Source organism: Vulpes vulpes, chromosome 13, assembly GCF_048418805.1.
Source record: "Vulpes vulpes isolate BD-2025 chromosome 13, VulVul3, whole genome shotgun sequence".
In the NCBI taxonomy this organism is placed as follows: Eukaryota; Metazoa; Chordata; class Mammalia; order Carnivora; family Canidae; genus Vulpes; species Vulpes vulpes.
This window is the reverse complement of record NC_132792.1, coordinates 40246758-40264222: the sequence shown is the minus strand read 5'-3', so window position 1 is coordinate 40264222 and position 17465 is coordinate 40246758. Positions and strand designations below refer to the sequence as shown.

Below are 17465 nucleotides of genomic sequence, written 5' to 3'. Positions count from 1 at the left end.
TTATTACAGCTGTGTGACTCTGGACAAGTTTCTTAAGCTCTTTAAGTTAAATTCAGAATTTTTTCACTTATAAAAGTGGAAAGATAACAATTTCCCTGGTGGTATTACAGTGAAAAGCAGAGATACTGTGTGCACACTACAGCACAGTGACTAACACTTAGTAAAGACTCAGTGAAGGCACCTATTACCTGTCAAAGTACAGATTGAGATCTTCACTAATCCTAAAGGTTGACACAAGCAGATTAATATACCCTGCATATATTATGCACTCAATAACTTTTGCTAATTTTCAAAGAAACATTAGCATGTTCAGTAATTACATCAAAAGGATATATAAGTCAGCATAGCCCAACAGTATAATTTCAGATGATATTCAAATAACAGACTAGAAAAACTTATCCAAAAATATAAATAATATCAGAGGTAATATAAGTGGTATATATAAGAAGTGAATAAAAATGTACTTATTCATTAACAAAGACAACATACATTTTATAATGCCAGGGAATTTAATGATCACTTCCCTTCAAATTAAATGGGTCAACCCCAGGACTAATACATGTTAATTTTTTAACACATCCACTCAGTTCTAAATTTTTGGACCCATAATTGAAAGAATTAGAGAAAATATATTTATGTTGGTATGTTTTTTGTTAATTAGCTTTTAAATAAATACCCATGATGACGACTAATAAAAATAGGCAGAATGAGAAAGGCAAGAAAGAGGGGAAACAAAGGTGTAAGGGTTCTTATGGCTGGCTTCCAGACATTCATCCAACCCCAGCAAATTAACCCAAGCCACTCATAGTCTGATCCCATCTGCCAATAACTGATACAAGAAAAGATTTGTGTCTTAGACTGGGTTCCCCAGGAGTAGAGCCTGAGACAGGAATTTGGCTCTACAACATTTATTAAGGGAGAGCTCTCAGGGGAAAGAGAATAATGGAATTAGAGACTAGCAGGGGAACAAACTACATAAAAATGGCCTCCTTGAGTCTGAGATAAACTATAGTGAGGCTCAGAAAATAAATTGTACCATAAGGTTGGTCTTGAAATTATCCAAAGGCAAGGGCTCTGGCATTTTCCACTCACCTCTGTATGAGTCAACCACTGACCAAGCTGCAGCGGAGAGTTGAAACTCTCATTCAAACAAGGATAACTCTCCAGAAATTGGAAGGACCACATAAGACCAAAGTGAGGTGTAGAAGAAAAGCTACATTGAGCTACTCAGGCCTGATTCTAGTCTAGGCTAAAAAGGAGTGCGTAGAAAAAGATTCTTGTATTTACAAATGGGCCATCCCACCTTTCCAGATAGTCTGGGCCAGCATGCTAGTCTGGCCAGTAATAAATTAGGTGCATGCAGCACATACATAGAAAAACAAGGGATACTTATATTAATAAGCATTTGACATGTGTCAGGTAGTCTTCCAAGAACTTTATGTGAATTAATTCCTTTGACCTTCACAAAAGCTCTATGAAGTAAATGATATTATTATCCTTATTTCACAGATAAGGAAATTGAAGCACAGAGAAGTTAAGTAACTTGCCCCAAGTTGTACAGCTATAAATACCATACTTAGGAACCAAGCAAAGGCAGTCTAGACCCATCTCCTACATTCTTTACCGTGATACCATTGTATTTATTCTTCAAAAACTCCAAAATGTAGGTTGCAGAAAATTACATAGCAATTTGAAAATTCAGAATCCTACCAAGACTCAATTACCATTGATTTATTGGTATGAATTCCATCCAGCACCACCAATTCTTTGGATGCTAAGCATATTACAAATCTTATATGGTAAGTAGGAAAAAATTCTATCATATCTTCCCAAAAATACTGACCAGTTAGAATTACTCTTTTCTCACAAGAGAGGCTAATGAGGGCTGCAGTTGTCTTAATAGCACTGTTCTTCAAACGATGCCCCTCATCACAGATTAGAAGACCAAACTTTACATTCTTAATTTGATCCAAAGAACGAAGTAACATTTCATAACTGATGATAAGAACAGAATAAAATGGAGATCTGGTGAATTCTTCTACTTTGTGGTCCTAAAAACAAACAACAAAAAAGGTGGTATTTAACAAATTATGGGCTGAAACTATAAAATCAAATTCAAGCAACATATTCCTGACAGACATTAATTAGAATATGTTAACTCAAAACCAAACTGTAAGCCAAGATGCCATTTTCCTGCAAAGAAGGTGGAGCAGTTACATGCACTGGAAAAACTACCCCATAGACAGTGAAAACTGCAGTGTTGATTTGAAAAGCACAGAGATCTAAAAAATGACCAAGGCTGAACGTTACAAGTCTCTTACCTGATCAACAGGAAATATTTTGATTCTTTCACTTCCTAGCCATTTTTGAAATTCTTTCCTCCAATTATTCACCAGGCTTCCAGGTGTGACAATAAGCGTCTTCTTTACTACTGGCTTGCCTCCATAGGGCCCCTGACACTGTAGAGTCCAGATGAGCGAAATACATTGCAATGTTTTCCCTAAACCCATTTCATCAGCAAGAATAGCTCCACATCTGCCATTCACTCTGTTAGAAATAATTACACTTCTTTTAGTCACAATAGGAAAATATTTTATGCCCCCAATATCATCATTTATTAGTCAAGAACCAGAAGCTGATTATTTTGTAATTAGGACAAACTCTACCCTGCCCCCAAATCCTTTTTCTAGATTTTCATGCAGCTGATTTACAACAGCTCTCTCTTTTGGATCTCTGATAATTATATTCATTATATATTTACTGTCAACTAAATTACTAAAACAAATCTGAAATTCAACAGTTCAATCTAAATCATCTGTTACTATCATACGCATGTATTTAGAGACTAGAAACGAATCCAAATTTTATATCTACATTTGAATAATTTAACTGTAACTGTGCTTCTCATTACTAATAGTTGAGTAATTTTTATAAGTTTCAACATGAAATATCAAAATGGCTTAAACTACATTGTAATCTTAACCGGAAACATCTATTGAGCTGTATTTATGATTCTCTAGCAGTAAATGAAGTCCTCAATCATAGAGCTCCTTGTACTGCAAGAAAAAAAAAAAAAAGACACTAAATGTTGACCTAATACATGTAGCTTAGTAATAGTCTTATCCTACAGACCTACTCAGTTAATGCTATTTAAAATTAAATATTCTAAGGAATATATTAGTAAGTGGCATGTGTATATCATTTCATAGCTTTTAAAGCTCTTTAATATATATAATTTATTTATATCTATTTTAAGTTATAAAGTCCAAAGGAACTAAGGATAGTACCAAAAATAAGTAGTTTTCCTTCTCTGATTCATTTCGCTTAGCATAAAACTCTAATTCCATCCATGTCATTGCAAATGGCAAGATTTCATTTTTTTATGGCTGAGTAATATTTCCCATTGTGCATATATACCACATCTTTTTTATCCATTCATCAGTCGGTAGACACTTGAGCTATTTCCATAATTTGGCTCTGGTAGATAATGCTGCTATGAACACTAGAGTGTATACATCCTTTTGAATTAGTATTTTTGTATTCTTTGGGTAAATATTTGCTGCATCATAGTTAGTTCTATTTTTAACTTTTTGAGGAACCTCCATACTATTTTCAAGAGTGGCTGCACCAGTTTGCATTTCCACCAACAGTGCAAGAGGGTTTCCCTTTCTCCACATCCTCTCCAACATCTGTTGTTTCTTATGCTGCTGATTTCAGTCATTCTGACGGGTGTGAAGTGGATAACTCATTGTAGTTTTAATTTGTATTTCCCTGATGATAAGTGATGTTGATTTCACGCATATGTGGAATTTAAGAAACAAAACAAATCAGCATAGGGGAGAAAAAAGAGAGAAAGGCAAACCAAGAAACAGACTCTTAACTACTGAACAAACTGATGGTTACCAGAGGGGAGGTGGGTAGGAGGATGGATGAGATAGGTGATGGGGATTAAGGAGGGCACTTGTGATGAGCATAGGGTATTGTATATAAGTGCTGAATCACTATATTATACACTTGAAACTTAATATTATACTGTATGTTATTTGGAATTTAAATTTTTAAAAAATAAGTAGTTTTATTATAGTTTAGTTTTCTTATTAGTAAAAATAACCAAAAATCACCTTTCCATTCCAATCCAAAATATGTCTTCCATTTCAAAGTACAGAGGAAAAAAATCACAAACATGAATTACAGCCATAATTATAATTTTTTTAAGTTGTTTTTTTTTTTAAAGTAACCTCTACGGGGATCCCTGGGGTGGCTCAGCAGTTTAGCGCCACCTTTGGCCCAGGGTGTGATCCTGGGGTCCCGGGATCAAGTCCCATGTTGGGCTCCTTGCATGGAGCCTGCTTCTCCCTCTGCCTGTGTCTCTGCCTCTCTCTCTCTGTATGTCTCTCGTGGATAAATAAATAAAATCTTAAAAAAAAAAAAAAAGAATACCTAATAAAATAAAATAAAGTAACCTCTACACCCAACAAACCCACAACCCGTGAAATCAAGAGATGTATGCTCTACCAACTGAGCCAGCCAGTCAGGCACCCCCATTATTATCATTTTAGATCAACAACTTGACAATTCAAGACCAAATGCCAGCTAAGATATGAGTAGCAGAAAGAAAAATAGTGATTCATCCTTCCACAGGGGAAGGAAGAGAGCAGGAAAGTTTCATTGAAAAGATGGACCTTTTCAAAGGAGAATAGGAATTTACTACATGAATTGAGAGTTCAACATATTTGGAGCTTGCACTGAATTCTAAGTAAGACAAAGCTATGAACCTGGCAAGAGAGGTGGAGACTACAGATACTTATCCCTGAAAGTTCACACTGTATCTTGACATCAGTCTTTCATGACTACCATCACAATTTTGTTATATATGTGATTTTTTTTTGCTAATATGTTATTTTTCTTTAACTCAACTCCTTTTTACTTAGATTTATTTGAAAATTTCAAGCATGATTTATCCATGAAATCAAAAATTTAATATGCTATCTTTTTTAAATTTTTTAAAGATTTTATTTATTTGAGAGAGAGTGAAAGAGAGCATGAGTGGAGTGAGGGGCAGGGGGAGCAGCAGATTCCCGCTGAGCAGGGAGCCTGATGTGGGGCTCGATTCCAGGACTCTTGGATCATGACCTCAGCCAAAGGCAAATGCTTAACCAACTGAGCCACCCAGGTGCCCAATATACTATTTTTTTCTAATAATCCATTAACTAAATATGCTGCTATCAGAATTTAAAAACAAGGTGTGGGGCTCCTGGCTGCTTAGTTGGTGGAATGTGAGACCCTTGCTCTTAGGGTTGTGAGTTTGGGTCCTAGGGATTACTTAGAGGCCCGTGGGTGACTCAGTTCGGTTAAGCATCCAACTCTTGGTTTCAGGTCAAGTCATCAGGGTCATGAGATGGAGACCCATATCAGGCTCCACACTCAGCAAAGAGTCTGCTTTAGATTCTCTCTTTCCTACTACTTCACACTCATACTCTCTCTCTAAAATAAATAAATAAATCTTTTTTTTAAAAAAAGAGATTGCTTAAAAATAAAATCCTTGGGCAGCCTGGGTGGCTCAGCGGTTTAGCACCTGCCTTCGGCCCAGGACATGATCCTGGAGACCCGGGATCGAGTCCCATGTCAGGCTCCCTGAATAGAGCCTGCTTCTCTCTCTGCCTGTGTCTCTGCCTCTCTCTCTTTGTTTCTCATGAATAAATAAATTTTTTAAAGACCTTTTTAAAAAATAGTAAAATCCTTAAAAATATTTTTAAATAAAATAAAATAAAAAAGTAGTCTTGTCCATATCCACCTAAAATGACCTTACATACCACCAGTGGAGTGCATATTACAGATGAAGAAACACTGCTCTAAGTTTGAGAGTCTGAACATTTTAAGCAAGAGAATGCCATGTTCAGAACTGTTTCTCAGAAAAATCAAGCTGGTGGCAATAAGTAGAATGAATTTGAGGAGCATCAAAAGCAGATACACAAGCTAGGTGCCACTGCAAAAATCCAGATGAAATATAATTGTCTGACACTGGCACTGCTGCAGTGAGGTGCCAGAAAAGATCCAGAATCAAAGCATATTTAGGAATTCAAAACAATTAAAAGTTCTGGTTTGATTACACTGAGAAAGTGAAAGAGAAGACATTAAAGATGTTTTCCACAGGCCAAATGAGATAAGATCTCTAGAAAGAAGAGCATATTCTGAGAAACATGAGTCTAGACAGTTTCTGGGATGTCGTATCCCTTAACCAGTCATTATTCAAAGGGCTCATAGAGTTTGGGGGAATTTACATTCCCAATTCCCTCTGAAATGATCAATTTAAAAATACGCATTAAAAACAAAACAAAAGAAGGAAATATAACAAGATGATAGCAGATTCGTTTGATTCTTTTTTACTTCCTTTGTCTGGCTTTTGTTGTGTTTGTGTGTGTCTTCTACAGTATCTTTAAGAGAGGATTCTATAATTCTTTATCAGGAAACTGTATTTAAAAGGAAGTGAGGGAGACTCCTTTTATTTTAAAGTAGAAGTGAAATAAGAAGAAAATCTTTTTTCCATAAGCAGAGTTAAAGGCTACTTCCATTTTGCCCCCATAACCTTTTCTCATACTAATAAGCTCTTATTGTATCACATTAAGGTTGACTATATTTACCTGTTTCCTCAAATAATTTAAACACCACTTAAGGGGAGAGACCGTGGTCCTCACTCCTGTATGCCCAGCTCCTGGCACATGGCATTCATCAAGAATCCCTTTTAGGGGAACCCTCTTACACTGTTGGTGGGAATGTGAACTGGTGCAGCCACTCTGGAAAACTGTGTGGAGGTTCCTCAAAGAGTTAAAAATAGACCTGCCCTACGACCCAGCAATTGCACTGTTGGGGATTTACCCCAAAGATTCAGATGCAATGAAACGTCGGGACACCTGCACCCCGATGTTTCTAGCAGCAATGGTCACAATAGCCAAACTGTGGAAGGAGCCTCAGTGTCCATCGAAAGATGAATGGATAAAGAAGATGTGGTTTATGTATACAATGGAATATTACTCAGCCATTAGAAACGACAAATACCCACCATTTGCTTCAACGTGGATGGAACTGGAGGGTATTATGCTGAGTGAAATAAGTCAATCGGAGAAGGACAAACAGTGTATGTTCTCATTCATTTGGGGAATATAAATAATAGTGAAAGGGAATATAAAGGAAGGGAAAAGAAATGTTGGGAAATATCAGGAAGGGAGACAGAACATAAAGACTCCTAACTCTGGGAAACGAACTAGGGGTGGTGGAAGGGGAGGAGGGCGGGTGTTGGAGGGGAATGGGTGACAGGCACTGAGGTGGACACTTGACGGGATGAGCACTGGGTGTTTTTCTGTATGTTGGTAAATTGAACACCAATAAAAATTAATTAAAAAAAAAAAAAAAAAGGGGGATCCCTGGGTGGCGCAGCGGTTCGGCGCCTGCCTTTGGCCCAGGGCGCAATCCTGGAGACCCAGGATCAAATCCCACATCGGGCTCCCGGTGCATGGAGCCTGCTTCTCCCTCTGCCTATGTCTCTGCCTCTCTCTCTCTCTCTCTGGGACTATCATAAATTAAAAAAAAAAAAAAAAAAGAATCCCTTTTAGAATAAATGCACACATGAAGTACTGTTAATGATGTATGTACGGAAAGTCATTACATCAGGCTTTTTCTAGAAAACAATTACGTTACAGGTTAAATCAAAATGGAGACTATGGGCACATGGCTGGCTCAGTCAGTGGAGCGTGCAACTCTTGATCTCAGGTTGTGATTTTGAGCCCCATGTTAGATGCAGAGATTACTTAAGAAATAAAATCTTTAAAAAAAAAAAACTCAAATTAGACTAAATAAATTATTTATTTTCCTACCTCATTCCCATTACACATTCATAAAGGAACATGATTCCTTCTTTCTGATGTGGTCGAAGATGATATACAAGGTGAGGATCTATCACCACATCCACAACAGGAAAACCCTTCTTATTGAACATCCACTGGTGATTATTGTCAGGTCGTGACATTACAAGAGAATCTTAAGAAAAAGATGAAAGTTTATTAATGTATTGCAATTTCACTTTGTCAGCAACTACATCATCTTGCTTTAATTATTCACAGCCTATAACTATTTGCCATCATTTGTGGCAAAAAAAAAAAATTGAAGTTCAGTAACACTAATACTAAACAAGAGTAGAAAATTTAAAAATAAGATCTCATGCCTTATTGATGTAAGATTTCAGGCAGAGAATTTCAAAGAGCTTTCCAAACTTCATATGCTCCAAAGTACTTTCAAAACCACTAAAAATTCACTATTGTCTAGTAAAGAATTCAGTAAGCTACAACATTTAATAGTTCAGTGTTCAGAACAAAGAGATCTATTTCCAACTGAAATCACAGGTTGGAATTTTGCCAAGTTGCACTTGCTAATGCTCATAGCTTCTTGTTTTGGAAAGGCACCCCAAATTTAACATAAAAGCTCCCATTATTTTGACTTCTGTATACACTAACAATGACTCTTCTATTAATCAGAAGAACTGAGAAAAGATGACAAATTTTCCATTGACTTCATCATTATTTGCTTATAGTTAATTACTATGTTCATGAATGTCAAATTCATGCATCTTTGCAAAGCAGCCAAAAAAAAGTAACCATAGAATTATGTAATTCTGTAGAAATATGCTAATACAATTTAAGAGATTTATTAAAAGATCACCAGAAAATACAAAATTAAATATAGAGAGCAGATCTCAATTAATAATTCTAAAGTCAAGTCAAATAATAACTCATCAGAATTATTTTGGGGATATATTTATATGTCTACATCATGGTTTAAAAATGGAATAAAGGGATCCCTGGGTGGCTCAGTGGTTGAGCGTCTGCCTTCAGCTCAGGGCGTGATCCTAGTCTGGTGATCAAGTCCCACATTGGGCTCCCTGTGAGGAGTCTGCTTCTCCTTCTGCCTATGGCTCTGCCTCTCTGTCTCTTATTAATAAATAAATAAAATCTAAAAAAAAATAGATTTTTTAGAATAAAACAAAAAGAAAAAAGAACAGAAATTAGAAGGGAAGATAATGAAAACAAGTTCCAGGAGATTAAATAAATGCCCACCAATGCAGAAATACATAGTCACTGAGAGAGTTTGATCGTGTTTACCATTAGCGATTACCCAGAGGAAAGTGATCTTCCTAGGTTTCTGAGCAACTAAAAGGAACTCCCATTTTTGAGGCCAATTCTTGGCAAATAGAGGATTAGGGAGTGAAAATGGAAAATTCAGCCCTTGGCTTTCCTCTATATTCCAGTAGCAAAGCAAGAGTATCTTTTTTGGGACGCCTGGCTGGCTCAGGGGTTGAGCGTCTGCCTTCAGCTCAGGGCCTGATCCCAGCATCCGGGATCGAGTCCCACACTAGGCTCCCTGTGGGAAGCCTGCTTCTCCCTCTGCCTGTGTCTCTGCCTCTCTGTGTCTCTCAAAAATAAATAAATCTTTAAAAAAAAAAAAAAAAGTATCTTTCTTATGGGTTTCTAACCAAAAAATGGCCCCATTTTTCTCTTTTGAAACACACAAAGGGGAAAAAAGAGAAGACAGGGATGAGGATAATACAGTATTCAAGCAAGAAGGACCACAGAATCTAAGTTAACTAACAGAGCATACATCTTCAAGAAAGATAAAAACTTAAACCACCACAATAATGGGACACCATTTCAATCTTTAAGATGCCCCCTCTCTACCTTCACAATAATGAAACATCACATAGTGCTTACAAAATCCTTCATGTTTCCACTTTAAGTCTACAACCTAGTTCTAACCTTAGCAAGATAAATGAGGATCATCAACTACTTACCATCACACAAAGAGTTATATTCTACGTGCATGCACACACACGCACACACATGTATGCATAAATATATAAATTATCACAATAACATTTTCATTTAGTCAATAAGTTATTTATTATACGGAGCATGTAGCAACACTCTACGTCTCTATGGTAGTGATTAGAACCCACATTTAGACTTGAGGAGACAAAGCCATTAGTGAGGTAAGTGACTACTCCAAGAAGTCAAAGAACCCGTTAGTTCAGTTGCAAAATTGGGACTCTACCTCAGACCTCTGAATAAGCACATTATTCTTTCGGTTTCCCACATCCCTCTATTATGTAATAGGAAGGCAAAGAGAAAGGAGAATAAAGGAGAAGGAAGCCTGTTAATAAAAGAGATGGTAGGACAGATAATATATTTGGATAAAAAGAAAAATCAGAAGCAGAAGCCTCCAACTGCCTATCTTTCAACTAAGTTTCAGATAAGCTCACATAGAGCTAGGAATTCTTAATTTGAGGTTTTAATCCCAAATTTTTCAATAATTCCTTGAATTTCAGCAATGTCTTCATTTTTCTGGGGCTCAGTTTCTTCAAAGGCAAAGGGAAGAGACTAAACTAAATGATCTCAAAAGCCCCTTTATTTCAAAAATTCTATTCCCATAATACTTGCAAAAAATACTTAATGTTGCTCTATGTACTTTTTATTTTACTAATCTGAAAGCAGCCTACACTATATCCCACTTCGATATCTACTGCCTTATAATTCAAATTTACTTGTCTGCCTCCTCACCAAATAAGATCTCTGATGACAGTTTACCTCTGCCCTCAATGCAAAAAAAAAGGCATTGAAGAAATCCCTGTCGAGCAAACAAATCAAATCGAAAAAAAAAAAAAAAGAGAGAGAGAGGTGTTATTTTTTAATGTGATTTTTTAAATTAGATTCATTAATGTGAAAATCAACTCATTAAATTGAATTCTCACGGGTTTAATTTAAATTCTTTACCTGAAAATAAATAAATCTTTAAAAAAAATAACTCATTAAATTGAATTCTCATGGGTATAATTTAAATTCTTTACCTGAAAATAAATAAATCTTTAAAAAAGAAAAAGTATCACCATTCAACATTTTAATACACTAATGCATGTGATCAAGACATACAGTTGTCAAAAGAGAAACATAAACATAATCCTGACTCATGAATTAATATTTCTTCTTGCTAAGATGTCAGATATTATTCAAAATCTTATACATGTATGTTTGTGTGTATACAATCTCTAATTGGTATATTTTTCCTTTAATACAAATATGACATTATTACTATATTCTTAGAATTATACATTTATTTATGAAATGATTCCCCAACTATATTATACAACTTCAACATTATTCCTTATGTCAGTTGTATGCCTGAAGAATAATATATACTTTCATCTGAAAACTTTAAACAAATCTTAAATTCATAGGCCAAATATGTTTTGACAGTAAAAACAGAATATTCAAATTATGTTTTACATCTTACTTGGTGCATGTGGGTCATGGCGTGGTTTACAATCTTGGAAACCACCTAGTCTATTTTCCTTTGAACTTGGTTTACAAACACTCTTGAAGGGGTTAGAGAAACACTTCTTGGCAGCTTGAGAAGAACTTGAGATAGCAGGACTTCCTCTTCCAAGCTGAAAACATCGGCCACTATTGAAATCATCCGGAGAAATTATACCCATGACTTCTACTTCTTTTCCACCAATCATCACTCTGTGGCCCTCTTCAATCTTTTCAAGCTCTTTCAATTTATATGCCATGCCTTTAAAATGAGAAGAGAGAATGTGAATTTAATTTACTGACACTCTAAGATAACTTAGTGATACCACAGTCACCTTCCTATAACCCCACAGAATGAAAACTGTGCTTTGAATGCAAATAGCCTTGTATAACCCATTACCCAGGATGAAAACATAATTTATCATTTTGTTTAAAAAACACAGGAAAGGGATCCCTGGGTGGCGCAGCGGTTTGGCGCCTGCCTTTGGCCCAGGGCGCGATCCTGGAGACTCGGGATCGAATCCCACGTCAGGCTCCCAGTGCATAGAGCCTGCTTCTCCCTCTGCCTATGTCTCTGCCTCTCTCTCTCTCTCTCTCTCACTGTGTGCCTATCATAAATAAATAAAATAAAATAAAATAAATTTAAAAAAAACACAGGAAAATCAGAAGTAATAAATAATAAAGCTATGAAAATTAGCCAAACTTTAGAGAAAGCAAGACCTTTTTTAATTATTGAAAATATAGCTAGGAGTGCTAGCTTGATCAGTTGGTAGAGCATGCGACTTTTTTTTTTTTTTTTTTTTTGAGAGAGAGAGAGAGAGAGAGAGAGAGAGAGAGGAAGGTGGGAAGGGGCAGAGGGAGAGAGAGAATCTTTTTTTTTTTTTTTTTTTTTTGAGAGAGAGAATCTTAAGCAGGCTTGCCCAGTGCGCCTGATGCAGGGCTCAATCCCACCACACTAAGGTTGTGACCTGAGCCAAAACCAAAAGCTGGAGGCTTAACCAACTGAGCCACCCATAATAAAATTAAGGGGCATCTGGGTGGCTCAGTGGTTGAACGTCTGCCTTTGGCTCAGGTCATAACCCCAGGGTCCCAGGATCGAGTCAAGTCCCCCATCGGGATCCCCGCAGGGAGCCCACTTCTCCCTCTGCCTGTGTCTCTGCCTCTCTCTGTCTCTCATGAATAAATAAATAAAATCTTTAAAAAAAAAATTCAGTTGCAGATCATTCAGTTCAGCCTCAACTCGTCACTCTGGCACTGACCTTCACATACTACACTCCTGAAACACTGAACTAGTAATTTTAACTCTTTCCCACTTTTGTGCCTTTGTATATACTATTCCCTCCTATGCATGTCCCTTTCTCATACCCTACAGAACTATTTATTTTTCAAACACTACCTTAAACAATAATTCCTATGAAGCTTTCCCCAGCCTCCTAGGCAGATCTAAATGGTCCTTCTATCTCCTACTGCATGGAGTACAAATTCTCAATGAAACAATTATTTTATTGCTTCCTAATTATCAATTACATTGCCCTATCCCCCACTAAACCATAACTTATATACATTTTTTGAATGTTTACTCCTAGTGTAATGCTTGGCACTTAACAGTTACTTAAAAACTATAAAGTATGATATTATTAAATGAATGAACGTATAGAACAGATTTTATAGTAATGGGCCATGTTCAAATTGAACAATAAGAGACAATGCCAAAAAACATGGTTGGTGTTAAGCATTCTGAATTTGTGAGCTAACTTGTATTAGTACAATCATCCTGGTAACATGTTAAAATAGAAATAACAATAACTTCAAATTTAGATGTATTAATCTGGATCATGCCTAGCCATTTCCCCCTTTTTTTTTTTTTTTCAAAATTTTGTTGGTATCATTGAAATTAGATAATATTCCACACCTGATATCAACATTTTTCTGACTTTAATCATTTAGCAAGGGGGTGGGGGGAGTAGAAGTACAGTAAGACAAACTGCTTAATCTCAGAAAAATATAAAAATGACTGCATATAACTATTTCATTTTAGAGAAAATGAATCCATGAGATGGGATTTCCTTAACTGAGCTAGTATACATAAGACTGTCAGATTATGAGATAATTTTGACATGCAAGTCAATTAAAGAGCATCCTAATCTAACCCTTATAAAATCCCACATTTTAATTACATAACCTCAGATGTATACTAATAGTAGGCCAAATCATAAACATTACAAAATATCACAATACCTCTTCCAATGTCTTTGCCTTCCAAATCCTTTAATGTAAATGACTTTCCTTTTACAATGAGAACAGCATCACCTTCCCACTTTTTGTGTTTTTTCTTCGAAGCTTTACACCAAACAACACTGAAATATTTAACTAAGCTATCAGGTTCTTCCTCTTCTTGTCCCTTAGACACCGTTATTTCTTTAGGGTCTGAGTGAACTACAATAAAAAATAAAATAAAATAAAAATAAAAACCACAGTATTAGAGATGGCTTTAAGGAGTAGTGTCATTTGAACAAAAGTAAATGCACAAGAAAATTAAGTGGTACTAGTAAGTATTAAAGAGTATTTGATCATACTCCTGTTAGTATTTTATGAACTGAGAAATTCAAATGTCAGGTCTAGCTAGCATTAATGCCTGTCTACCCTGTCTACCATGAAATCATGAGGGTAAGCAATCGATACACTCACAACCACTCTGTACCCATACAACCATTCTGTTTTTCACTCTCACTATTCAATAAATTACATGACACAGTCAACACTTTATTATAAAATAGGGTGTTAGATGATTTTGCCCAATTGTAGGCAAATGTAAATGTCCTGAACGTGTTGAAGGCCGTCAGAGCTAAGCTATAATGTTCAGTAGGTAAGGTGGATAAATTCATTTTTTACTTAGGATATTTTCAATTTATGATGGGTTAATTGGGTAACCCCATAAGTCAAGGAAGATCTGTACTCCAATCTGGCTTCTAGTCATCCCCCAAAACTACTCTTGTAAAGGCCACTAAGGAACTCCTTGCCAATAAATGCACAAGGTATTTTTTTAGTCTTGATCAGAATTCTCAAAAGCATTGGACAATGATGTTGACCACTTCCTCCTTGAAATACTGAACCTTATTTTTACAGCTTCTCTAACACATCTCAATTTTTCCTACTTCTCTGGTTGCTTCTTCTTAAAACATCTTGCCAGCTCATCAGACCAGAATTCTCGACCCTCTTCTCACTGTGCCCTTCCCCTTAACTCCCAAGGATTCAATATCACCCCTGTATAAACCTGAAGATATTTTTCTCTAGCCCAAGTCATGGCTCTAGACCTAGGTATCTGTACATAATTGCCCCTCAGACCTGTCTACATAAATGTTTCATAAACATCTTGATTCATTATACCACTTGTCTTCTTTCCAAAAATGGTTCCTCCTTCAGATTTCTCATTAAGAGTACCACTACCCTCATTCAAGTCAGAAAGTTGGAAATCATCCTCGACATCCATTACTCTGTTCCACAGCCAGTCAAACACAAATCCAGGTGACGCTAACCTCCACATGGCTCTCACGGCTCTGCACTGTTTGCCTTCTCCATTACTTCCCTTCTTCAAATCAGCATCTCTGAACCACTGTACTCTGTAGGATCTTCCCAAAAGGCTTACTGAGATCTTCCCGTGCCACCTCTACTCCCTAAAACCATTTCCTATATTTACTATATTTGTCTATTTTTAAATGTAAATCTGATTATATATCTTTCTTCAAATCCATTAGTCGTAATGGTCTTTAAGAAAACATGCTACTTCTAGCCAAAGGGCCTTCCACCTCATCCTCCAACATGCTCTTCTAAATTAACTTCTATTCACTCTGCCATAGTTTAATTTTCCCTTTCTGCCAGGCTAGATATTATTATTTCAGCATTATCTGAGCAATTAATTATGTGCCAAACTACTTAACATTAGCCTTCCCATTAAACTGTGAAGTCCTGAAAGGAAGGTGTTTTGATCTTGCTCATCACCATATGCTCAGAACAATAGGTACTTTTCAAAACTGCCATTTTGATTCAAAGTACATTTGACTTTATGTTTATAAAAATATTAGAATTATCTTAAAATTAATTTTCATGAGAAAACAGCTTTAGAGATTAACTTTGAATTCCTCTCCATTTTTGCCCATTTTTATTTTCATTTTTATGTATTGTTACCTTCAGGATTATTTTCCAAGAAAACTTTATAACAAAGATTTGGTTCCTTGGTCAGTTTTTTATGAATCATATTTTATTAATTATAACTTTTGCCAACATGAGTTTTTACAATCATAATTTACCAAATGCAGTTTTGCTAAGTCAAATGTTAAATACCTAAATATTAACAAAATTGTATTACTCCATCAGGTTTTAGTTAAGAAATTTTATCAGTTTCTTAAATAATTGGTAGTTGTTATTTGTTATTTTTGCTTTACCAACCTTGAATTTCTCAGATAAAGTTTTGAGGTTTTTAGGATTAACAAAAAAAAGACAGGATGCTTGATCAGTTTTTGAACTCTAAGAAATTTTGTGGTATGAAATTTTAGCCAATTTTAGTTTTGTCTTGTGCGTTATTTCTACCAGTAGTAGTCGATGTGCATTGAATGACCGATAATACCATTTTGTGCTTTTAAAATGTGTTCCTTTTATTATGTTATCCAAGAAAAATATGTGATTGCTCAAGATTGCTGTAAAACAAGGGTTAAAAGTATGTCTTCACCAAAATGGCTGGAAAAACATCCAGTCAAATACCCTGTTATTCCCAGAGCCTGGTGTTGACTTGTTATGTCCAGGACCCTTCCTGTGTCCAGAAAAAAATAAATAGAACAAAAGACAATAATTAAACGGAGAATTCAGAAATTACTTATAATTAACTTTGAAATACCACAGATTCCCAGATAGCCTTTCTTTTACAGAATAGTAGGAGGAGAAGAGCATGAACTAATCTGCCTGGGTATGAATCTTGAGTTTTCCCACTTACAAGCTAAGTGATCTTGGACAAGTTACTTACCACTCTATGCCAGTTTATGAATCTGCAAACGAATGTAATACTAATACCTACCTCACAGATTTATTGTGGGCACTGGGTTAGCTAGTATATGTAGAACCCTTAGAACAGTACTTGACACGTAATAAGGACTCCCTAAATGTTAACTACCATCATCATCATCACCTTGTCTTGGTTCCTTTCCCATTTAGTCCCATTTTAAATGGAAGCTATTAGGCAGAGAAGAGAGAAAATCCCCCAAAGCAGAATAAAGATATTAGAAATTAAACAGGGCAGCCCCAGTGGCCCAGCGGTTTAGCACCGCCTTCAGCCCAGGGCCTGATCTGGAGACCCGGGATCGAGTCCCACGATGGGCTCCCTGCATGGAGCCTGTTTCTCCCTCTGCCTGTGTCTCTGCCTCTCTGTCTCTCATGAATAAATTAATAAAATCTTAAAAAACAAAAAACAAAAAAATAAATCCTTACATTAGAAATTAAACATATAAGGAACAAAACCTCCTACATCGACTACTTGTAATACACGAAATATTGACTAATTCATGATGTTCTAGACTAATCATCCCTAACAATTCCACTACAAAGTGTAATTTTTATTTCTAAACTTGGTTCTGATCTACTTCTCTCTTGACCCTATAAAATACTTTGCAAATCAATACCAAAAAGACAGTCTGCATAAACAAGAGACTTGAATGCCTAAAAGCAAGATTCACAAAATAAGGATGTTTATAATTATGCTTTGATAAAAGAGGAAGGGTGAAATTTTGCCATTTTAATATTAATAGTGGATATTATCATCTTAATGATTCCTAAGCAGTTACCCTACTGTTGGACAGCTTAATTATACATCCCACATACCCAAGTCTTTAATATTACTTTCTTTCAAAAACTCTAAATACACAATGCTTTCAATAGAACAATTGAATTTTAAAATGTCTCATAATCAAATTCAACAAAGAAGGTACTCTCCCAAACTGTATTTTGAAATTACCAAAACCTACCAGAATTTTTAACAAATATTAACGTATAAATGCAATATAAATTTAAGATTTGAAACAGAGTTTTTATTACACTAAAAAACTGACAATCATTAATATACAA

The 17465-nt window shown here is 35.8% G+C and overlaps 1 protein-coding gene across 13 annotated transcripts in view; it reads right to left on the bottom strand.

Moving 5' to 3' along the window:
* RAD54B (RAD54 homolog B) overlaps nt 1-17465 on the bottom strand; it is a 102008-nt gene that overhangs the window by 34692 nt on the left and 49851 nt on the right. For all 13 annotated transcript variants that reach the window (XR_011996574.1, XR_011996573.1, XM_072734318.1 and 10 more), the window contains 5 exons: nt 13593-13790; nt 11335-11616; nt 7872-8034; nt 2322-2547; nt 1844-2051 (listed from right to left, as the gene is read on the bottom strand). Coding sequence is in view for 11 of the 13 variants with exons in the window: in XM_026013655.2 (XP_025869440.1) it covers nt 1844-2051; nt 2322-2547; nt 7872-8034; nt 11335-11616; nt 13593-13790 (1077 nt within the window). In the remaining 2 variants the exon portion in view is untranslated. The remainder of the gene's footprint in view (nt 1-1843; nt 2052-2321; nt 2548-7871; nt 8035-11334; nt 11617-13592; nt 13791-17465) is intronic.